The sequence below is a fragment of the Melozone crissalis genome, unplaced genomic scaffold (genome assembly GCF_028551555.1).
Source record: "Melozone crissalis strain CALT ecotype California unplaced genomic scaffold, PUWL_Pcris_2 ptg000018l_1, whole genome shotgun sequence".
Classification (NCBI taxonomy): Eukaryota; Metazoa; Chordata; class Aves; order Passeriformes; family Passerellidae; genus Melozone; species Melozone crissalis.
The window spans coordinates 2,063,384-2,082,595 of record NW_026535796.1 but is presented as its reverse complement, the minus strand read 5'-3'; the positions used below and the strand labels follow the sequence as shown (position 1 = coordinate 2,082,595).

Below are 19,212 nucleotides of genomic sequence, written 5' to 3'. Positions count from 1 at the left end.
TCCCCTGGAAGGATGGGATTAATTTCTTCTCCTTCCCACCCCTGAGCATTCACACCTCCCTCCTCCAGCCCCAAGAGCCCTTGAGCTGGGAGATTTCCTTAGAGAGGGTGGAGTAGGTCTGTGTAAACAGGGAATTAAGCCCTGGAAGAGGGAGATTTCCTTGGAGAGGTTTGAGGAAAGTTACTTAAACAGTTTTTTTATCTCTGCTTGCTGGGCTGTGAGTGCACTCTTCAGCGCTCATGCTCCCTCCAAGCAGCTCTAACATGGGCAGGAAAAGCCAGGATACACTTGGTGATAAAGGAAAGCAAGGAATTAAATGAGATGGGATTAAAAAAGGCACCTCCTAAGCAAGTGTTAGAAGCTTTTCAGAAGCTCTTCTATGTTCTTTAAAACCTCTACCAGGAAAAGGAGATGTTGGGGACATAAAATCTTACAGCTCTTGCACAAAAATTAGATCTCCAAGCACAGAGAAGGTAAGTTTTCCAGGATGTTTTCTCTTTCCTCTTTTCTTTCCTTTTCCTGATTTCCTTTCCTCTTTTTCCCCCCTGCCCTTCCTCTTGAAAAAGGTGAAAATACAAAAAATTTCCCCTGAAATTGTCAACCATCTCTGGCTCTCTTTGGCTGTAACCATGTGCAGAACTGGTTTTGCAGTCCCAAATCAGGTTATTGAATTCTTCTTCAATTAACCACCCGAGATTTTAGGTGAAAACCCTTGCAAATAAGAGGATGGTGCAATTCCTTATTATTTTTTTTTTAATAATAACAATCCACATTGTATTTATTTCATATCCCAACTGATTACATTATATCATGTACTTCTGGTCAGTGACTGAAAAGCTAATTTTAGAGGTAAGATCTCCCTTTTATCCCCTTTCTTGAGTATGTTTTACCTCCTGTAAGTAAAACTGCAAGCACAGGAGAAGTCAGAAACTTTCCCAACTTCCTCTTTAGACTTCACTTTTTCAAGTTTGAAAATTTTGTTTTTTCTACATTTCAGCATTTCCTGTGGGTGCTTGATCAGTTTTTTGCCTCTACAGGACTTTCTGATCTTGCTCTATCTTAAAATCATAAAATCGGAGCCTGGATCAGATGGATCCAATCCCAAACGGATCCAGTGAGTGGCATCCCTGCCCATGGAAGTGGGATTGGAACTAGATGGTCTCTAAGGTCCCTTCCAACCCAAACGATTCCAGGAGTCTATGATTCTATGGCTGTGTCTCATATAAGGCAAATTAAATATGTAGAGGGGGAAGAACAATGAAAAAACAAACAAAAACCAAAACAAATTTTAAAAGAATTTGATAAACTTAATTCTAAACCTATGTATTTCTTAGAGAGAATGTACTTCTGATAAAGAATTAATTTTTAAGAATGAAAAAACTGATGAATCATTTTGTCTTTATCCTTCCACATTTCCAGGCTCTGCACTGCACATTGCCCACTAGACTGGCACGGAAAACTCCAGCACCATGAAGGAATTAATCCTCCTGGGCCTCTCAGAGAACCAAGGGATGAAAAAATGTATTTTGTGGTGTTCCTGCTTTTCTACACACTCACAGTGGCAGGAAATCTCACAGTTCTCACTGTGACGAGCAGCCGGCACCTGAACTCCCCCATGTACTTCTTCCTCTGCCACCTTTCCTTTGTAGGTTATTGTTACTCCTCTGTCACAGCTGCCCAAATGATTTCTGGCTTCCTGGTGGAAAATAACACCATCTCCTTTGCAGGTTGCATAGGGCAGCTCTTTGGGGCTTCATTTTTTTTGGCTGCACAGAGGTTTTCATCCTGACAGCCATGGCCTACGATCACTGCATGGCTGTCTGCCAGCCCCTGTGTACCCTGCGCTCACGTCCCACAGTCTGCGGCTGCATGGTGGGGGTCTCTGGGTGGGGGTCTTCCTGCATTCCACCCTCAAGACCTTTCCCACCCTTCCCTGCTCCCTTTATATGGCCCCAACAAAGTCATCCACTATTTCTGTGATGTCGACCCCTTGCTCCCCCTGGCCCATGCCAACACGCATGCCAAGGGCCTGGCCACAGTGGCCAACAGCGGGGTGATATCCCTGAGCTGCTTCCTCGTCCTGGTCATGTCCTACATGGGCATCCTGGCTTCCCTGAGGTGGCACAAGGCTGACAAGATGGCACAAGGCCCTGTCCACGTGCAGGTCCAACATCACTGTGGTGATCCTGTGCCTTGGGCCCAGCACGTTTGTTTACATCTGCCCACCCGGTGGCTTGTCTGAGGACAGGAGTGTGGCCGCGTTCTAAATGCTCATCACACCCATGTTCAACCTCCTCATCACACCCATGTTCAACCTCCTCATCTACACCCTCTGGCATGGGGAGGTGAAGGGAGCCATGAGGAAACATGTGCAGGAGGAAAGTGGGAAGTGGAAATGGGAAGGGGTAGAGCTGTGATCATGTTCCCAAAAAATCGGAGAAAATCAAGCACGTTTTGCTATAATTTCTTCTGTGACAATGCCCCAAAATGGGCCTTTCAAAGAACAGCTGCCTATTGGTCGAATCCTCCTGGAATTAGAAAGGCAGATAACTAGAAGTTATTTTTATGATGGAAAAGACATTGGGAACTCTGGCGTTCCCTTCCTATTCCGTGTCAATGAGCAAAGGCCCACACCAAGGCCTCCTAAGCAGCTGTAACATCAGGGCTTAAATACTGTTAAAAATACTGAAAATATTGTCCAGGTGGAGCACGCCATAAGAAACAAAAAACCAAAAAACCCTGTGATATTAAGAGCTAATTGGGTGGTTTGCTGATGAAGGAAGAGGAAGGGAAACTTCTCTCCTTACTCCCCCACTTCAGCAAATCTTTTCTGCCCTGTTCCATGTCAGGCTGGATGGGCCCTGAAGAAACCGGGTCTGGTGGAAGGTGTCCCTGCCCTTGGTAGAGGGTTGGAATGAAATGGTCTTTAGAGTCCCGTCTGCCCCAAACAGCTATTCTGCAATTCCATCATTCTCCTGTAATTCTATCTACTTCATCTGTCTCTGCCCAAGACAGCAGGAAATAAAATAAATGTAGTTTAAAACGTTATGGAGATGAAAAACAGTGGGGTCTTTTAGAGGTCTCACTTCTGGGTGATTCTGCGCAAATATTCACCCATAGCTTATGGAAGGTGTCACTGGAAACTGTGTCAGGCTCCTCTACACTGTGCAAAGAATTCTTACAAGAATTTCATACTTGAGCTCAAAAGTTGCTCATGCGCTTTACTGTGTCAGTAAAAATACATGCCGAGCAAGGAAGGCTCACCACAAATCTTTGTGCATTTTTTGAAATGATTTCCAACTTACTTCTTGTTTTAAAGTTTTAAATCAGGTGTCTGAGGGATGACATCAGTGATATTTTGCTTTGTGCTGTCAACATGTAAGTTAGTAAGAAATAAGATTGTAGATGAGAAAGACAGGCTTATGACAAAAAGCAAAATTTGTATCCATTTACATGAATTTATATAAATGTCCTATGTCAGAGACATCTTTATCTGATGTCTCTCTCCAGGGATTAAAGTAATAACTACCTAAGGAACAATTTAGTTCCTTGCCCACTAAGGTTTTCTGACAAAACTTCCTTTGCCTCTGGGATCTCATTACTCCTGATAGCCTTGTGCCTTGTGGTGGGATGTACCTGAACTATTTCTGCTACAGAAATAATTGCACCTGAAGATGCTCCTGGAGGTTGCTTTTTTGATTGCTTGGTGGTTTTTTGGGGTTTTTTTTTTTTGCATAATGGGAAGTACAGAAGGTTGGGCTGTTCTTTTCAGGGCTTAGAGTTGGCAGAGATACAGAGCTGCTCCCATAACTTCCAAGCAGCACCTTGCAGACACTTTCTGACGGAACTGAGAGGTTCTGATGGAACCCCCTGAAGTGGTCTGGGGAGGTCGTCAGAGGAGCGACAGCAAGTGAGCTCTGTGGAAGTGTTCTGGGATTGTTCCTTTGTTTTGCTCAGGCCCCACTGAAATCCTGCCTTTGCAAAGCAGCATTGCTGGTGAGTGACTTTTGGGAGGTCTATTTTATGACTTAGAATAAAAGAACATTAAAAAATCAGTTGCAGATTTAGAATCCCAGAATGGATTGGGCTGGAAGGCACCTTAAAGCTCATCTTGTTCTGATCCCCTGCAACAAGGGGATTGCTCTGGTTGCTCCAAGCCCTGTCCAGCCTGGTCTTGAGCACTTTCAGGAATATCACACACTAGTGATCCTGGTGTTCTGCGTGGGAATGCTGTAAGGGTGGATTTGTGGGTGTTTGTCAGTAAAGCAGAAACATCTCAGTCAGCAGCCCAGTGTCACCACAGGTGTATTTATGGGGTGTTTCACACCACAGCCAGGACCTCGGTATTATTTCTACCACCCTCCTCAGCTAAATAACCAGAGCTTGTTATTACACATGTCCGTGACATATTCTGGCTTAGATTTCACTGTCACTCCTTCAGGGAAGCACTGGCTTTAAACTGAAATTGTCCCAAAAAGACAGCAGAAGAAATGCAGTGGATATTCAACATACCAGAAGACAATGTGTGTGTCCTGTTAATGTCCCCTGTCTAATGATTTGGCCTTTTATATCTTTTATTGCAACTTTATTCAATGCTGTTAGCATCATAAATATCTGGTTTCTTACTTGTTGACTCCTGCTTGCTGAGATATAAACTCCTCAGCAGAAATGAGCCGTAAAGGAATTTCCTGGAGGGATTTTAAATGGACAAGCGAATTCCTCTGCTGCTCCCACTGTAACCTCCACAGAACAGTGAGTGTAGTTGTCTACTGAAAAACTTGAAAAATTAATTTTAAAACTGTAAAGGTAGAGAAACCATGCAGGGTTTTGAACCTTCTGCTGTGTTAGAAACCCCAGTTTCTCCAGTGAGGAACTTCCCAGATCCGGTTTCTGTGCACGTATTCCCAGTTTTAGTGTGAACAAGCTAACTGGAGAGCCATTTCCTCAGTTTAGAGGAGTGTCATTAGAATCAGAACATGGAACAGCTCATGCCTAAGAATGGCAGCATTTCCTTGAAGTCACTTCATATTTCCCGCAGGCAAAAGGACAGCACAGCAATGTTCCAGCATTCATGGCTCTTGTGATCTGAGAGCAGGATGTGCTGGAATCACCATTCCTGAAAGGATTTAAAAGCAGTATGGATGTAGCACTTGGGGACATGGTTTAGTGGAGGTCTTGGCAGTGTTGGGTGGAGAATTGTATTCAATGGGGGCTTTTCCAACTTTATCAATTCTATAATTCAGTGATTTCTCCCTCACAGAATGCGAGCACACCTACCATGATGCAGGAATATAGTGGTCAGAGTGAGTTCAGGGGAGAAGGTCAGTGTGGAAGGGAAGGTCAGAGACCTGAGTAGGGGCAGAATAGGGGGTGAGTGCAAACTGTGCTTTCTGTCATTTGTGACATGACACTGTGCTTTGTGCAGCAGCAAATGCATCCTGCTCACACCATCCATGAGCCTTGGAGCTGTAGCACATTCCCTTCCCTTCCTGGCCCCTCCCCAACCTGTGCCATGGCAGCCTGAGCTGCAGCGATGGCACTGGACAACTCCTCCCGCGTGACTGAATTCATCCTCCTGGGGCTCTCCGACACCTGGGAGCTGCAACTCCTCTTCTTCATGTTCTTCCTCCTGGCCTACACCATGGTCCTGCTGGGCAACCTCCTCATCATTGTGACAGTCAGGACTGACCCCAAGCTCTCCTCACCCATGTACTTCCTCCTCTGCAATCTGTCCTTCATCGATATCTGCTACACTTCTATTACTGCCCCCAGGGTGCTGGTGGCCCTGCTCTCAGGGCACAAGGCCATTACCTTTGGGGGCTGCATGGCCCAGCTGTTTTTCCTGCACTTTGTGGGCTCCTCAGAGATGTTCCTCCTGACGGTGATGGCCTTTGACCGCTACACGGCCATCTGCAGGCCCCTGCACTACACGGCCATCATGGCCCGCAGAGCCTGCTGGGCGCTGGTCGCGGCCTGCTGGGCCGGGGGTTTTATCCACTCCTTTGTCCAGACTGTGCTCATGCTCCAGCTGCCCTTCTGCGGCCCCAACACCATCCACAGCTGCTTCTGTGATGTGCCGCCCGTCATCCGCCTGGCCTGCACCAACACCGCCCTCATCGAGTGGCTCATGGCCTCCAACAGCGGCCTCATCTCCCTGGGCTGCTTCCTGGTGCTGGTGGCCTCCTATGCCCTCATCCTCGCCAAGGTCCGGGCCCGCGTCTCCCAGGGGAACTGGAAGGCTCTGTCCACATGTGCCTCACACGTGATGGCCATCACCCTGTTCTTCGTGCCCTGCATCCTCACTTACCTGCGGCCCGCTGGGACCTTGCCCCCCAGCAAATACGTCTCTGTCATCTACACCATCTTGTCACCCATGATGAACCCCCTCATCTACACCCTGAGGAGCAGCGAGGTGAAGGAATCCATGTGGAGACTCTGGAAGAGCTGCCGAACCTTCTGACACAGGCTGGGTTGGCAGGACTCTGGAGTTACACCCAGAGTTACACCTGGAGTCATATTCCTGCTCTACTCCTACACAATAATGACTCAGTGGGTAAAGCCCACAGACTTCCAATTATGTACAAATACATTTCTATACACATATTATTCTTCATATTAAAAATCAATGCTGAAAACCCCAAACTTCCTAAACACTTTCACTCATGTGGGATCATAATTTTCAAATAAATGAACGAATCCAGTGTGAGGCTTGTCTCTCTCTCTAACATGCCTTTCCTGTGCTGTGACAGCAGATGGCACAGGCACATGCACTAAGTGTCCCCAATTCAACCACCAACAATGGAAGACAGAGACAGTGCAGATTCTGCTTGTAGGGTTTCCTTTAGACATATAAGAATGTTTTTAGTCATAATTCTCTCACAGAAGTGAGCTATTTAAATCATACAAGGCACAATACATAGAGGAAGGAGGAGGAGTGGAGATGGATTCCAGAGACAAAGAGTGTCCTGCATGTAGGCTGGACAAGAGGGAATGGCTTTACACTGGCACAGGGTGTGTTTAGATGGGATATGGGCAAGAAATTCTTCCCTGTGGTGGTCTGGCATGGGTTTCCCATGGCAGTCCTGTCCCTGGAAATGCTACAGGCCAGGATGAATGGGGCATGGAGCAATGTGGGATATCAGGGATAGTGAAAGGTATCCCTGCCCTTGGTAGAGGGTTGGAATGAAATGGTCTTTAAAGTCCCGTCTGCCCCAAACAGCTATTCTGCAATTCCATCAGTCTCCTGTAATTCTATCTACTTCATCTGTCTCTGCCCAAGACAGCAGGAAATAAAATAAATTTATTTTTAAATGCTTTGGAGGTGAGTAACAATGGGATTTTTTTTAGAGGTCTCATTTCTGGGTGATTCTGAGCAAATATTCACCCATAGCTTATGGAAGGTGTCACTGGAAACTGTGTCAGGCTCCTCTACACTTTGCAAAGAATTCTTACAAGAATTTCATACTTGAGCTCAAAAGTTGCTCATGCGCTTTACTGTGTCAGTAAAAATACATGCCGAGCAAGGAAGGCTCACCACAAATCTTTGTGCATTTTTTGAAATGATTTCCAACTTACTTCTTGTTTTAAAGTTTTAAATCAGGTGTCTGAGGGATGACATCAGTGATATTTTGCTTTGTGCTGTCAACATGTAAGTTAGTAAGAAATAAGATTGTAGATGAGAAAGACAGGCTTATGACAAAAAGCAAAATTTGTATCCATTTACATGAATTTATATAAATGTCCTATGTCAGAGACATCTTTATCTGATGTCTCTCTCCAGGGATTAAAGTAATAACTACCTAAGGAACAATTTAGTTCCTTGCCCACTGAGGTTTTCTGACAAAACTCCCTTTGCCTCTGGGATCTCATTACTCCTGATAGCCTTGTGCCTTGAGGTTCAGGTACACCTTGTGGTGTACCTGAACTATTTCTGCTACAGAAATAATTGCACCTGAAGATGCTCCTGGAGGTTGCTTTTTTGATTTTTTTTTTTTTTTTGGTTTGGTTTTTTTTTTGCATAATGAGAAGTACAGAAGGTTGAGCTGTTCTTTTCAGGGCTTAGAGTTGGCAGAGATACAGAGCTGCTTCCATAACTTCTAAGCAGTGCCTTGCAGAGACTTTCTGAGGGAACTGAGAGGTTCTGATGGAACCCCCTGAATTGGTTTGGGGAGGTCGTCAGAGGAGCGACAGCAAGTGAGCTCTGTGGAAGTGTTCTGGGATTGTTCCTTTGTTTTGCTCGGGGCCCACTGAAATCCTGCCTTTGCAAAGCAGCATTGCTGGTGAGTGACTTTTGAGAGGTCTATTTTATGACTTAGAATAAAAGAACATTAAAAAATCAGTCGCAGATTTAGAATCCCAGAATGGATTGGGCTGGAAGGCACCTTAAAGCTCATCTTGTTCTGATCCCCTGCAACAAGGGGATTGCTCTGGTTGCTCCAAGCCCTGTCCAGCCTGGTCTTGAGCACTTTCAGGAATATCACACACTAGTGATCCTGGTGTTCTGCGTGGGAATGCTGTAAGGGTGGATTTGTGGGTGTTTGTCAGCAAAGCAGAAACATCTCAGTCAGTAGTCTAGTGTCACCACAGGTGTATTTATGGGGTGTTTCACACCTCAGCCAGGACCTCGGTATTATTTCTACCACCCTCCTCAGCTAAATAACCAGAGCTTGTTATTACACATGTCCGTGACATATTCTGGCTTTGATTTCACTGTCACTCCTTCAGGGAAGCACTGGCTTTAAACTGAAATTGTCCCAAAAAGACAGCAGAAGAAATACAGTGGATATTCAACATACCAGAAGACAATATGTGTGTCCTGTTAATGTCCACTGTCTAATGATTTGGCCTTTTAGATCTTTTAATGCAGCTTTATTCAATGCTGTTAGCATCATAAATATCTGGTTTCTTACTTGTTGACTCCTGCTTGCTGAGATATAAACTCCTCAGCCGAAATGAGCAGTAAAGGAATTTCCTGGAGGGATTTTAAATGGACAAGCGAATTCCTCTGCTGCTCCCACTGTAACCTCCACAGAACAGTGAGTGTAGTTGTCTACTGAAAAACTTGAAAAATTAATTTTAAAACTGTAAAGGTAGAGAAACCATGCAGGGTTTTGAACCTTCTGCTGTGTTAGAAATCCCAGTTTCTCCAGTGAGGAACTTCCCAGATCCGGTTTCTGTGCACGTATTCCCAGTTTTAGTGTGAGTAAGTTAACTGGAGAGCCCTTTCTTTAGTTTAGAGGAGTGTCATTAGGATCAGAACATGCAACAGCTATTGCCTGAAAATGGCACCATTTCCTTGTAGTCACTTCAAATTTCCAGCAGGCAAAAGGACAGCACAGCATTTTTCCTGCATTCATGGCTCTAGTTATCTGAGAGCAGGATGTGCTGGAATCACCATTCCTGAAAGGATTTAAAAGCAGTATGGGTGTAGCACTTCGGGACATGGTTTAGTGGAGGGCTTGGCAGGGGTCGGGGGAGAATTGGACTCAATGGGGGCTTTTCCAACTTTATCAATTCTATAATTCAGTGATTTCTCTTTCACAAAATGGGAGCACACCCACCATGATGCAGGAAAGCAGTGGTCAGAGTGAGTTCAGGGGAGAAGGTCAGTGTGGAAGGGTAGGCAAGAGACCTGAGTAGGGGCAGAATAGGGGGTGAGTACAAACTGTGCTTTCTGTCATTTGTGACATGACACTGTGCTTTGTGCAGCAGCAAATGCATCCTGCTCACACCATTCATGAGCCTTGGAGCTGTAGCACATTCCCTTCCCTTCCTGGCCACCCCCCGACCTGTGCCATGGCAGGACAACTCCTCCCGGGTGACTGAATTCATCCTCCTGGGGCTCTCCGACACCCGGCAACTGCAACTCCTCTTCTTCATGTTCTTCCTCCTGGCCTACACCATGGTCCTGCTGGGCAACCTCCTCATCATCATGACAGTCAGGACTGACCCCAAGCTCTCCTCACCCATGTACTTCCTCCTCTGCAATCTGTCTTTCATCGATATCTGCTGCACTTCTGTCACTACCCCCAGGGTGTTGGTGGCCCTGCTCTCAGGGCACAAGGCCATTGCCTTTGAGGGCTGCATGGCCCAGCTGTTTTTCCTGCACTTTGTGGGCTCCTCAGAGATGTTCCTCCTGACGGTGATGGCCTTTGACCGCTACACGGCCATCTGCAGGCCCCTGCACTACACGGCCATCATGGCCCGCAGAGCCTGCTGGGCGCTGGTCGCGGCCTGCTGGGCCGGGGGCTTTATCCACTCCATTGTCCAGACTGTGCTCATGCTCCAGCTGCCCTTCTGCGGCCCCAACACCATCCACAGCTACTTCTGTGACGTGCCGCCCGTCATCCGCCTGGCCTGCACCAACACCGCCCTCATCGAGTGGCTCATGGCCTCCAACAGCGGCCTCATCTCCCTGGGCTGCTTCCTGGTGCTGGTGGCCTCCTATGCCCTCATCCTCGCCAAGGTCCGGGCCCGCGTCTCCCAGGGGAACTGGAAGGCTCTGTCCACATGTGCCTCACACGTGATGGCCATCACCCTGTTCTTCGTGCCCTGCATCCTCACTTACCTGCGGCCCGCTGGGACCTTGCCCCCCAGCAAATACGTCTCTGTCATCTACACCATCTTGTCACCCATGATGAACCCCCTCATCTACACCCTGAGGAGCAGCGAGGTGAAGGAATCCATGTGGAGACTCTGGAGGCATTGCAGAACCTTCTGACACAGGCTGGGTTGGCAGGACTCTGGAGTTACACCCAGAGTTACACCTGGAGTCATATTCCTGCTCTACTCCTACACAATAATGACTCAGTGGGTAAAGCCCACAGACTTCCAATTATGTACAAATACATTTCTATACACATATTACTGTTAATATTAAAAATCCATGCTGAAAACCCCAAACTTCCTAGACACTTGCACTCGTGTGGGATCATAATTTTCAAATAAATAAATGAATCCAGGGTGAGGCTTGTCTCTCTCTCTAACATGCTTTTCCTGTGCTGTGACAGCAGATGGCAGAGGCACATGCACTAAGTGTCCCCAATTCAACCACCAACAATGGAAGACAGAGACAGTGCAGATTCTGCTTGCACGGTTTCCTTTAGACATATAAGAATATTTTTAGTCATAATTCTCTCACAGAAGTGAATTATTTAAATCATACAAGGCACAATATATAGAGGAAGGAGGAGGAGTGGAGATGGATTCCAGAGACAAAGAGTGTCCTGCATGTAGGCTGGACAAGATGGAATGGCTTTAAACTGGCACAGGGTGTGTTTAGATGGGATATTGGGAAGAAATTCTTCCCTGTGGTGGTCTGGCATGGGTTTCCCATGGCAGTCCTGTCCCTGGAAATGCTACAGGCCAGGATGAATGGGGCATGGAGCAATGTGGGATATCAGGGATAGTGGAAGGTATCCCTGCCCTTGGTAGAGGGTTGGAATGAAATGGTCTTTAAAGTCCCGTCTGCCCCAAACAGCTATTCTGCAACTCCATCATTCTCCTATAATTCTATCTACTTCACCTGTCTCTGCCCAAGACTGCACTTGATAAAATAAATGTATTTTTAAATGCTTTGGAGGTGAGCAACAATGGGATTTTTTTAGAGGTCTCACTTCTGGGTTATTCCGAGCAAATATTCACCCATGGCTTATGGAAGGTGTCACTGGAAACTGTGTCAGGCTCCTCTACATTTTGCAAAGAATTCTTTCAAGAATTTCATACTTGAGCTCAAAATATTCTTCTGTGCTTTCCCGTGTCCGTAAATATACATCCCAAGCAAGGAAATCTCACCACAAATCTTTGTGCTTTTCTTTAAATGATTTCTTGCATCACTTCTTGTTTTAAAGTTTTAAATCAGGTGTCTGAGGGATAACATCAGTGATATTTTGCTTTGTGCTGACAACGTGTAAGTTAGTAAGAAATAAGATTGTAGATGAGAAAGACCGGCTTACGAGAGAAAGCAAAATTTGTATCCAGTTATGTGAATTTATTTAAATGTCCTATGTCAGAGACATCTTTATCTGATGTCTCTCTCCAGGGATTAAAGTAGTAATTACCCAAGGAACAACTTAGTTCCTTGCCACTGAGGATTTCTGGAAAAACTCCCTTTGCCTCTGGGATCTCATTACTCCTGATAGCCTTGTGCTTTGCAGTGTGATTTACCTGAACGTTTTCTGCTAAAGGAATAATTGCACTTGAAGATGCTCCTGGAGGTTGCTTTTTTGATTGGTTTTTTGGTTTGTTGGGTTTTTTTTGGTTTTTTTTTTTTGCATAATGGGAAATACAGAAGGTTGGGCTGTTCTTTTCAGGGCTTAGAGTTGGCAGAGATACAGAGCTGCTTCCATAACTTCCAAGCAGCACCTTGCAGAGACTTTCTGATGGAACTGAGAGGTTCTGATGGAACCCCCTGAAGTGGTTTGGGGAGGTCGTCAGAGGAGCGACAGCAAGTGAGCTCTGTGGAAGTGTTCTGGGATTGTTCCTTTGTTTTGCTCAGGCCCCACTGAAATCCTGCCTTTGCAAAGCAGCATTGCTGGTGAGTGACTTTTGAGAGGTCTATTTTATGACTTAGAATAAAAGAACATTAAAAAATCAGTCGCAGATTTAGAATCCCAGAATGGATTGGGCTGGAAGGCACCTTAAAGCTCATCTTGTTCTGATCCCCTGCAACAAGGGGATTGCTCTGGTTGCTCCAAGCCCTGTCCAGCCTGGTCTTGAGCACTTTCAGGAATATCACACACTAGTGATCCTGGTGTTCTGCGTGGGAATGCTGTAAGGGTGGATTTGTGGGTGTTTGTCAGTAAAGCAGAAACATCTCAGTCAGTAGTCTAGTGTCACCACAGGTGTATTTATGGGGTGTTTCACACCACAGCCAGGACCTCGGTATTATTTCTACCACCCTCCTCAGCTAAATAACCAGAGCTTGTTATTACACATGTCCGTGACATATTCTGGCTTTGATTTCACTGTCACTCCTTCAGGAAAGCACTGGCTTTAAACTGAAATTGTCCCAAAAAGACAGCAGAAGAAATACAGTGGATATTCAACATACCAGAGGACAATGTGTGTGTCCTGTTAATGTCCACTGTCTAATGATTTGGCCTTTTAGATCTTTTAATGCAGCTTTATTCATTGCTGTTAGCATCATAAATATCTGGTTTCTTACTTGTTGACTCCTGCTTGCTGAGATATAAACTCCTCAGCAGAAATGAGCAGTGAAGGAATTTCCTGGAGGGATTTTAAATGGATATGTGCATTCCTCTGCTGCTCCCACGGTAACCTCCACAGGACAGTGAGTGTAGTTATCTACAGAAAAGCTTTAAAAATTCCCTTAAAAATTATAAAGATAGAGAAACCATGCAGGGTTTTGAAGCTTCTGCTGTGTTAGAAATCCCAGTTTCTCCAGTGAGGAACTTCCCAGATCCGGTTTCTGTGCACGTATTCCCAGTTTTAGTGTGAATAAATTAACTGGAGAGCCCTTTCCTTAGTTTAGAGGAGTGTCATTAGGATCAGAACATGGAACAGCTCATGCCTGAAAATGGCAGCATTTCCTTGTAGTCACATCAAATTTCCAGCTGGCAAAAAGACAGCACAGCATTTTTCCTGCATTCATGGCTCTAGTTATCTGAGAACAGGATGTGCTGGAGTCACCATTCCTGAAAGGATTTAAAAGCAGTATGGATGTAGCACTTGGGGACATGGTTTAGTGGAGATCTTGGCAGTGTTGGGGGGAGAATTGGACTAAATGGGAGCTTTTCCAACTTTAACAATACTTTAATTCAGTGATTTCTCCCTCACAGAATGGGAGCACACCAACCATGATGCAGGAAAATAGTGATCAGAGTGAGTTCATGGGAGGTCAGTGTGGAAGGGCGGGCCAGACACCTGAGTAGGGGCAGAATAGGGGGTGAGTACAAACTGTGCTTTCTGTCATTTGTGACATGACACTGTGCTTTGTGCAGCAGCAAATGCATCCTGCTCACACCATTCATGAGCCTTGGAGCTGTAGCACATTCCCTTCCCTTCCTGGCCACCCCCCGACCTGTGCCATGGCAGCCTGAGCTGCAGCGATGGCACTGGACAACTCCTCCCGCGTGACTGAATTCATCCTCCTGGGGCTCTCCGACACCTGGGAGCTGCAACTCCTCTTCTTCACGTTCTTCCTCCTGGCCTACACCATGATCCTGCTGGGCAACCTCCTCATCATTGTGACAGTCAGGACTGACCCCAAGCTCTCCTCACCCATGTACTTCCTCCTCTGCAATCTGTCCTTCATCGATATCTGCTACACTTCTATTACTGCCCCCAGGGTGCTGGTGGCCCTGCTCTCAGGGCACAAGGCCATTGCCTTTGAGGGCTGCATGGCCCAGCTGTTTTTCCTGCACTTTGTGGGCTCCTCAGAGATGTTCCTCCTGACGGTGATGGCCTTTGACCGCTACACAGCCATCTGCAGGCCCCTGCACTACACGGCCATCATGGCCCGCAGAGCCTGCTGGGCGCTGGTCGCGGCCTGCTGGGCCGGGGGCTTTATCCACTCCATTGTCCAGACTGTGCTCATGCTCCAGCTGCCCTTCTGCGGCCCCAACACCATCCACAGCTACTTCTGTGACGTGCCGCCCGTCATCCGCCTGGCCTGCACCAACACCGCCCTCATCGAGTGGCTCATGGCCTCCAACAGCGGCCTCATCTCCCTGGGCTGCTTCCTGGTGCTGGTGGCCTCCTACACCCTCATCCTGGCCAAGGTCCGGGCCCGCGTCTCCCAGGGGAACTGGAAGGCTCTGTCCACGTGTGCCTCACACGTGATGGCCATCACCCTGCTCTTCATGCCCTGCGTCGTCACCTACCTGCGGCCCGCTGGGACCTTGCCCCCCAGCAAATACGTCTCTGTCATCTACACCATCTTGTCACCCATGATGAACCCCCTCATCTACACCCTGAGGAGCAGCGAGGTGAAGGAATCCATGTGGAGACTCTGGAGGCATTGCAGAACCTTCTGACACAGGCTGGGTTAGCAGGACCCCGGAGTTACACCCAGAGTTACACCTGGAGTCACGTTCCTGCTCTACTCCTGCACAATAATGACTCAGTGTCTAAAGCCCACAGACTTCCAATTATGTACAAATACATTTCTATACACATATTACTGTTAATATTAAAAATCCATGCTGAAAACCCCAAACTTCCTAAACACTTGCACTCGTGTGGGATCATAATTTTCAAATAAATAAATGAATCCAGGGTTAAGCTTGTCTCCCTCTCTAACATGCTTTTCCTGTGCTGTGACAGCAGATGGCAGAGGCACATGCACTAAGTGTCCTCAATTCATCCACCAACACTGGACGACCGAGACAGTGCAGATTCTGCTTGTAGGGTTTCCTTTCGACATATAAGAATATTTTTAGTCATAATTCTCTCACAGAAGTGAATTATTTAAATCATACAAGGTCCAATATATGGCGGAAGGAGGAGGAGTGGAGATGGACTCCAGAGACAAAGAGTGTCCTGCATGTAGGCTGGACAAGATGGAATGGCTTTAAACTGGCACAGGGTGTGTTTAGATGGGATATTGGGAAGAAATTCTTCCCTGTGGTGGTCTGGCATGGGTTTCCCATGGTAGTCCTGTCCCTAGAAGTGTTCCAGGCCAGCTTGGATGGGGCTTGGAGCAATGTGGGATATCAGGGATAGTGGAAGGTGTCTCTCTCAATGGCAGGGGGGTGGAATGGGATTGTCTATAAGGTCCCTTCCAACCCAAACTGCCTCTGTGAGGGCAGCAGTTACATCACCAAATCCTTTAGGGATAGAAATTCAGTGGTTTTCATGAGAGGAACACCATCAATTTCATTGTTTTAAAATTATTTAGGATTGGATTCATCCCACCTAAATAAAATCATGGAATCACTGAGACGGGAAAAGCCCTCTAAGATCATCAAGTCCAACATTCCGCAGGGCTACTCAGGCCACCACTAACCCATGTCCCCAAGTGCCACATCCACACAGCTTTTAAATCCTTTCAGGATTAGCCGCTCTACCGCTGCCCTGGGCAGTCCATTCCAGGGCTGGAAAACCCTTCCCATGAAGGAATTTTTCCTAATGTCCAATTTAAATTGCTGCACAGGAAGTGAAAGGATTTCCACATTTCCTGTCTCTCCTCACTGTCTTAAATTAGCCCTCACTCCCACACCTGTAGGAATAGGAGGATCAGAAGCATCAGTGAGTCATTGATCTTCCTGGTTAAAAGAGATTTCCAAACATCTCCCATCCTTGTGCAAATGAGATTTCTTTTTAATAGTGAATTTCTACTCAGGATCATCACAGAATGGTTTGGGCTGGAAGGGAGCTTTTCTTTTTTAGTATTAGAGAAAAATGTTGAACAATTAAAATTTCTTTAGGTCAATGAGGGTAAATTTCAATTGAGAAAAAAAAATGTATCACTGTGATATTTTTTTTAACATTCCAATAAAGCTTCTATGAATATTTTATGTATAAATCAATGCAACGCAAATTGGAACGGTGGTCCAGTTATTTTGCTGGTGTCAATTTGTTCACCAGGTATAAACTGGGGGCATCAACAGTGAACTGATTTGAAAGAACTGCTCCAATTTTGATAAAATAAATAAAAATTCCATATTTTTGGGAGCTGGGATTTCAAGCGGCTTGGAGCAATCTGATCCAGTAGAATATGTCCCTGCCCATTGCAACGGGTTGGAATGGGATGAGCTTAAAAGTCCCTTCCAACCCAAACTATTCTATGAAGACAAACAATTTAATATAATTGATTTTTCTCCCCTGGAAACATCTTGGCACGACTTTAACAAGGCCTCAGAAGATGTTGTTAAAAAGTTGGTGTCTGACAAATTGCAAAGGTGCAGCTTTGGCAGCTGAGTTTGTCCCTGTGCGTAAATTGGCTCCACTGCGCACCATTAAAATCCCAAGTTCTTTCTCTACTGGAAATTATCAGCTCTATGAGTGCATCCTCAGATTTATTGCCTTCACCTAGAGGACAGTGAAAAATGGCCTCAAAGGTAAAAAAAAATCCTGGGAGAACAGGCAGGATCTCTACAACGCTTTTGTTAAATCCCAAGAAGCCTGAAGAGATCTCAGGCTAATCAATTTTATTTAAAAACTATGAGACTGAAACACAAATGGACATCAGAGAAAAGGGAGCGTTTTCAACAGACTCTAATTAGTCTGGGCTCATCATAAGCATTCCTAGGTGGAAATCTCAAACAATGACAGAGCTGGGTAGTCACAGAATGGACAAAAATCAAATCAACTTTAGTTGTGTAACAGTGGGGATGGCAGGGAGGAGTGGGCAAGAGGAGTCTAATCCAGCATACCATCAATTAGTCCACATCTGGATTCTGCAAATAGAGATATTTTTGTTGTTGTTTGTTTTGAGGGGGTTTTAAATGAATTTTTATAATAAAATATAATGCGACATAAATTTTATGTATTTACCCTGAGGCAGAACACTTATCTCTAAAACTATCCTGTGCTTCTACTTCTAAATAACCCAGCTAAGATTATCCCTGCAAATAAGCAACTTAAATGTGGAGTTGAGAGCCTGGGTGACTGGCAACCTAATGAGGCCAATGCATCCTACCCCAAAAGAAACATTTAAGATTTATGAGGGGAACAGAATCACAGAATTGTTTGGCTTGGAAGGGAGAGGTGAGGAATGGATCTCTTTGCTGTATCTCTTTCTGGCATCTGGGTTTATTATAAAATTCTTTATTGCAAAATTCCATGGGAAGTGTGATGCCTGATGTTCCTTGGGATAACTTCAGCTCACAGGGAAAGGGCTGGGCCATGGGGATTTATTCTAGCCATAGCTCTGCACTCCCATGGCAGATGAGGCCTGTGCTGTGGGACCCCTGGGGAATTCCAGTTTACACAGTCCTGGAATGGACTGGGTTGAAATGGACCTTACAGTTCATGTTGTTCCACCCCCTGCCATGGGCAGGGACACCTTCCACTCTCCCAGACTGCTCCAAGCCCCATTCAAGATGGCCTTGGACACTTCCAGGGATCCAGGGGCATCCACAGCTTCCCTGGGCCAGGGCCTGTGCCAGGGCCTCACCACCCTCACAGGGAAGAATTTCTTCCTAATATCCAATCTAAATCCCTCATCTTTTAGTTTAAAACCATTCCCTCTTGTCTTATCACTGTTTGCCCATGTAAGATGCAGAATCTTTAATTTTCCAGGAGTTTGCAAACACAGCAAACAGGCTGGAAAAATGCTGGACAGCAAGAGTCCTTCACGTGAACAGTGCAGAATTTATGGTCAGGTATTGCTGGAATAGGAACAGTCCTGAACATCACATGGGGAGTGGCAGTCCCATAAATCACACATGGATGCTTAATGGGACCAAAGGGGAATTTTTGTTAGCTCTTCAAAATAGTGCTGGTAATTTTGGATCCTTCGATTTCCAGCCCCTTTTGGCAATATTCTGAAAAACCCCTCATACATACAATTAAGGGAACAGCCAAAAAAACTGTCAGACACACTTGTCCCCAGACACTCCCTCATATTTATAAAACCTCATTAGAGAAGAGAGGTGCTTACTGCTGCAGCCAAGCCAGCCCTTGTGCCAGTGCTGGCAGGTGTCTGTGTGAATATTCCAGTGCTGCTTTGTTGGGATTCATCTCTTCTTTAGGAGTGAAATCATTTTTATGTCACATGTAGAAAGAAGAAAAAGGATTATTTTGTTTCCTGGAGCTACAGACAACTATAAATCACCCATAATTAATTCTGTGCAGCAGTGAGTATTTCTGTGTTGTTTCTGTGCTATTTCACCTGAATGAGCTCCCCATTTAATGAACAAGTGATGTCCCTTTTATTTCTGCTGAGTTAACTATTTCTTATGTAGTTTAAGCCCTGACTTTGCTCCCTCTCAAGCTTCTGGGAGAACATGAGACCACAGTGGAGCCTGGCCAGATGAAATATTTCATCAATCTATTTATCTCTGCATATCTTAGAAATGGGAATGTGGTACAATATTCCCACCATCTCAGAATTAATCCCAAAGTCTCCCAAAAGGAGGTGTTTGGACTGAACATTGCTTTCCCTCTTCTAGGGCTGGTATGTAAATCCTTACTGTAAATACTGAGCTACATTCCATGGAGCAGTGTGGGGTAAATGGCAATATCCTTTAATGCCACATTTAGACTTCTTTGAACCGGGGAAATGGGATGGGGAGAAAGTCCAGATAG

General features: G+C 45.7%; 4 protein-coding genes across 4 annotated transcripts; all 4 read left to right on the top strand.

The window, feature by feature from the left end:
- Nucleotides 1-810: 810 nt before the first annotated feature.
- Nucleotides 811-2,417, top strand: LOC128937043 (olfactory receptor 4S2-like). The gene is given in 7 exon segments (XM_054276401.1): nucleotides 811-849; nucleotides 1,446-1,512; nucleotides 1,515-1,756; nucleotides 1,759-1,879; nucleotides 1,882-1,928; nucleotides 1,931-2,118; nucleotides 2,165-2,417. Coding segments are annotated over 7 exon segments (957 nt in total).
- A 3,116-nt stretch (nucleotides 2,418-5,533) lies between these two features.
- Nucleotides 5,534-6,460, top strand: LOC128936613 (olfactory receptor 4D5-like). Its single transcript, XM_054275680.1, has one exon. It carries the CDS (start codon nucleotides 5,534-5,536, stop codon nucleotides 6,458-6,460), a length of 927 nt encoding a protein of 308 aa, XP_054131655.1.
- A 3,276-nt stretch (nucleotides 6,461-9,736) lies between these two features.
- On the top strand, nucleotides 9,737-11,728 carry LOC128937042 (olfactory receptor 1509-like). Its single transcript, XM_054276400.1, has 2 exons — nucleotides 9,737-10,703; nucleotides 11,616-11,728. Exons 1-2 carry the CDS (start codon nucleotides 9,737-9,739, stop codon nucleotides 11,726-11,728), a joined length of 1,080 nt encoding a protein of 359 aa, XP_054132375.1.
- Nucleotides 11,729-14,069: 2,341 nt separating this feature from the next.
- LOC128936641 (olfactory receptor 4D5-like) lies at nucleotides 14,070-14,996 on the top strand. Its single transcript, XM_054275742.1, has one exon. The coding sequence runs from the start codon at nucleotides 14,070-14,072 to the stop codon at nucleotides 14,994-14,996; it is 927 nt and encodes a 308-aa protein (XP_054131717.1).
- The last annotated feature ends 4,216 nt before the right edge of the window (nucleotides 14,997-19,212 follow it).

Bases quoted from the DNA above. Each gene is read 5' to 3' on its own strand.
- LOC128937042 (XM_054276400.1), top strand. From the start codon at position 9,737: ATGAGCCTTGGAGCTGTAGCACATTCCCTTCCCTTCCTGGCCACCCCC. The intron at 10,704-11,615 runs ATTGCAGAACCT...TAGAGGTCTCAC, and splicing joins CATGTGGAGACTCTGGAGGC to TTCTGGGTTATTCCGAGCAA.
- LOC128936613 (XM_054275680.1), top strand. From the start codon at position 5,534: ATGGCACTGGACAACTCCTCCCGCGTGACTGAATTCATCCTCCTGGGG.
- LOC128936641 (XM_054275742.1), top strand. From the start codon at position 14,070: ATGGCACTGGACAACTCCTCCCGCGTGACTGAATTCATCCTCCTGGGG.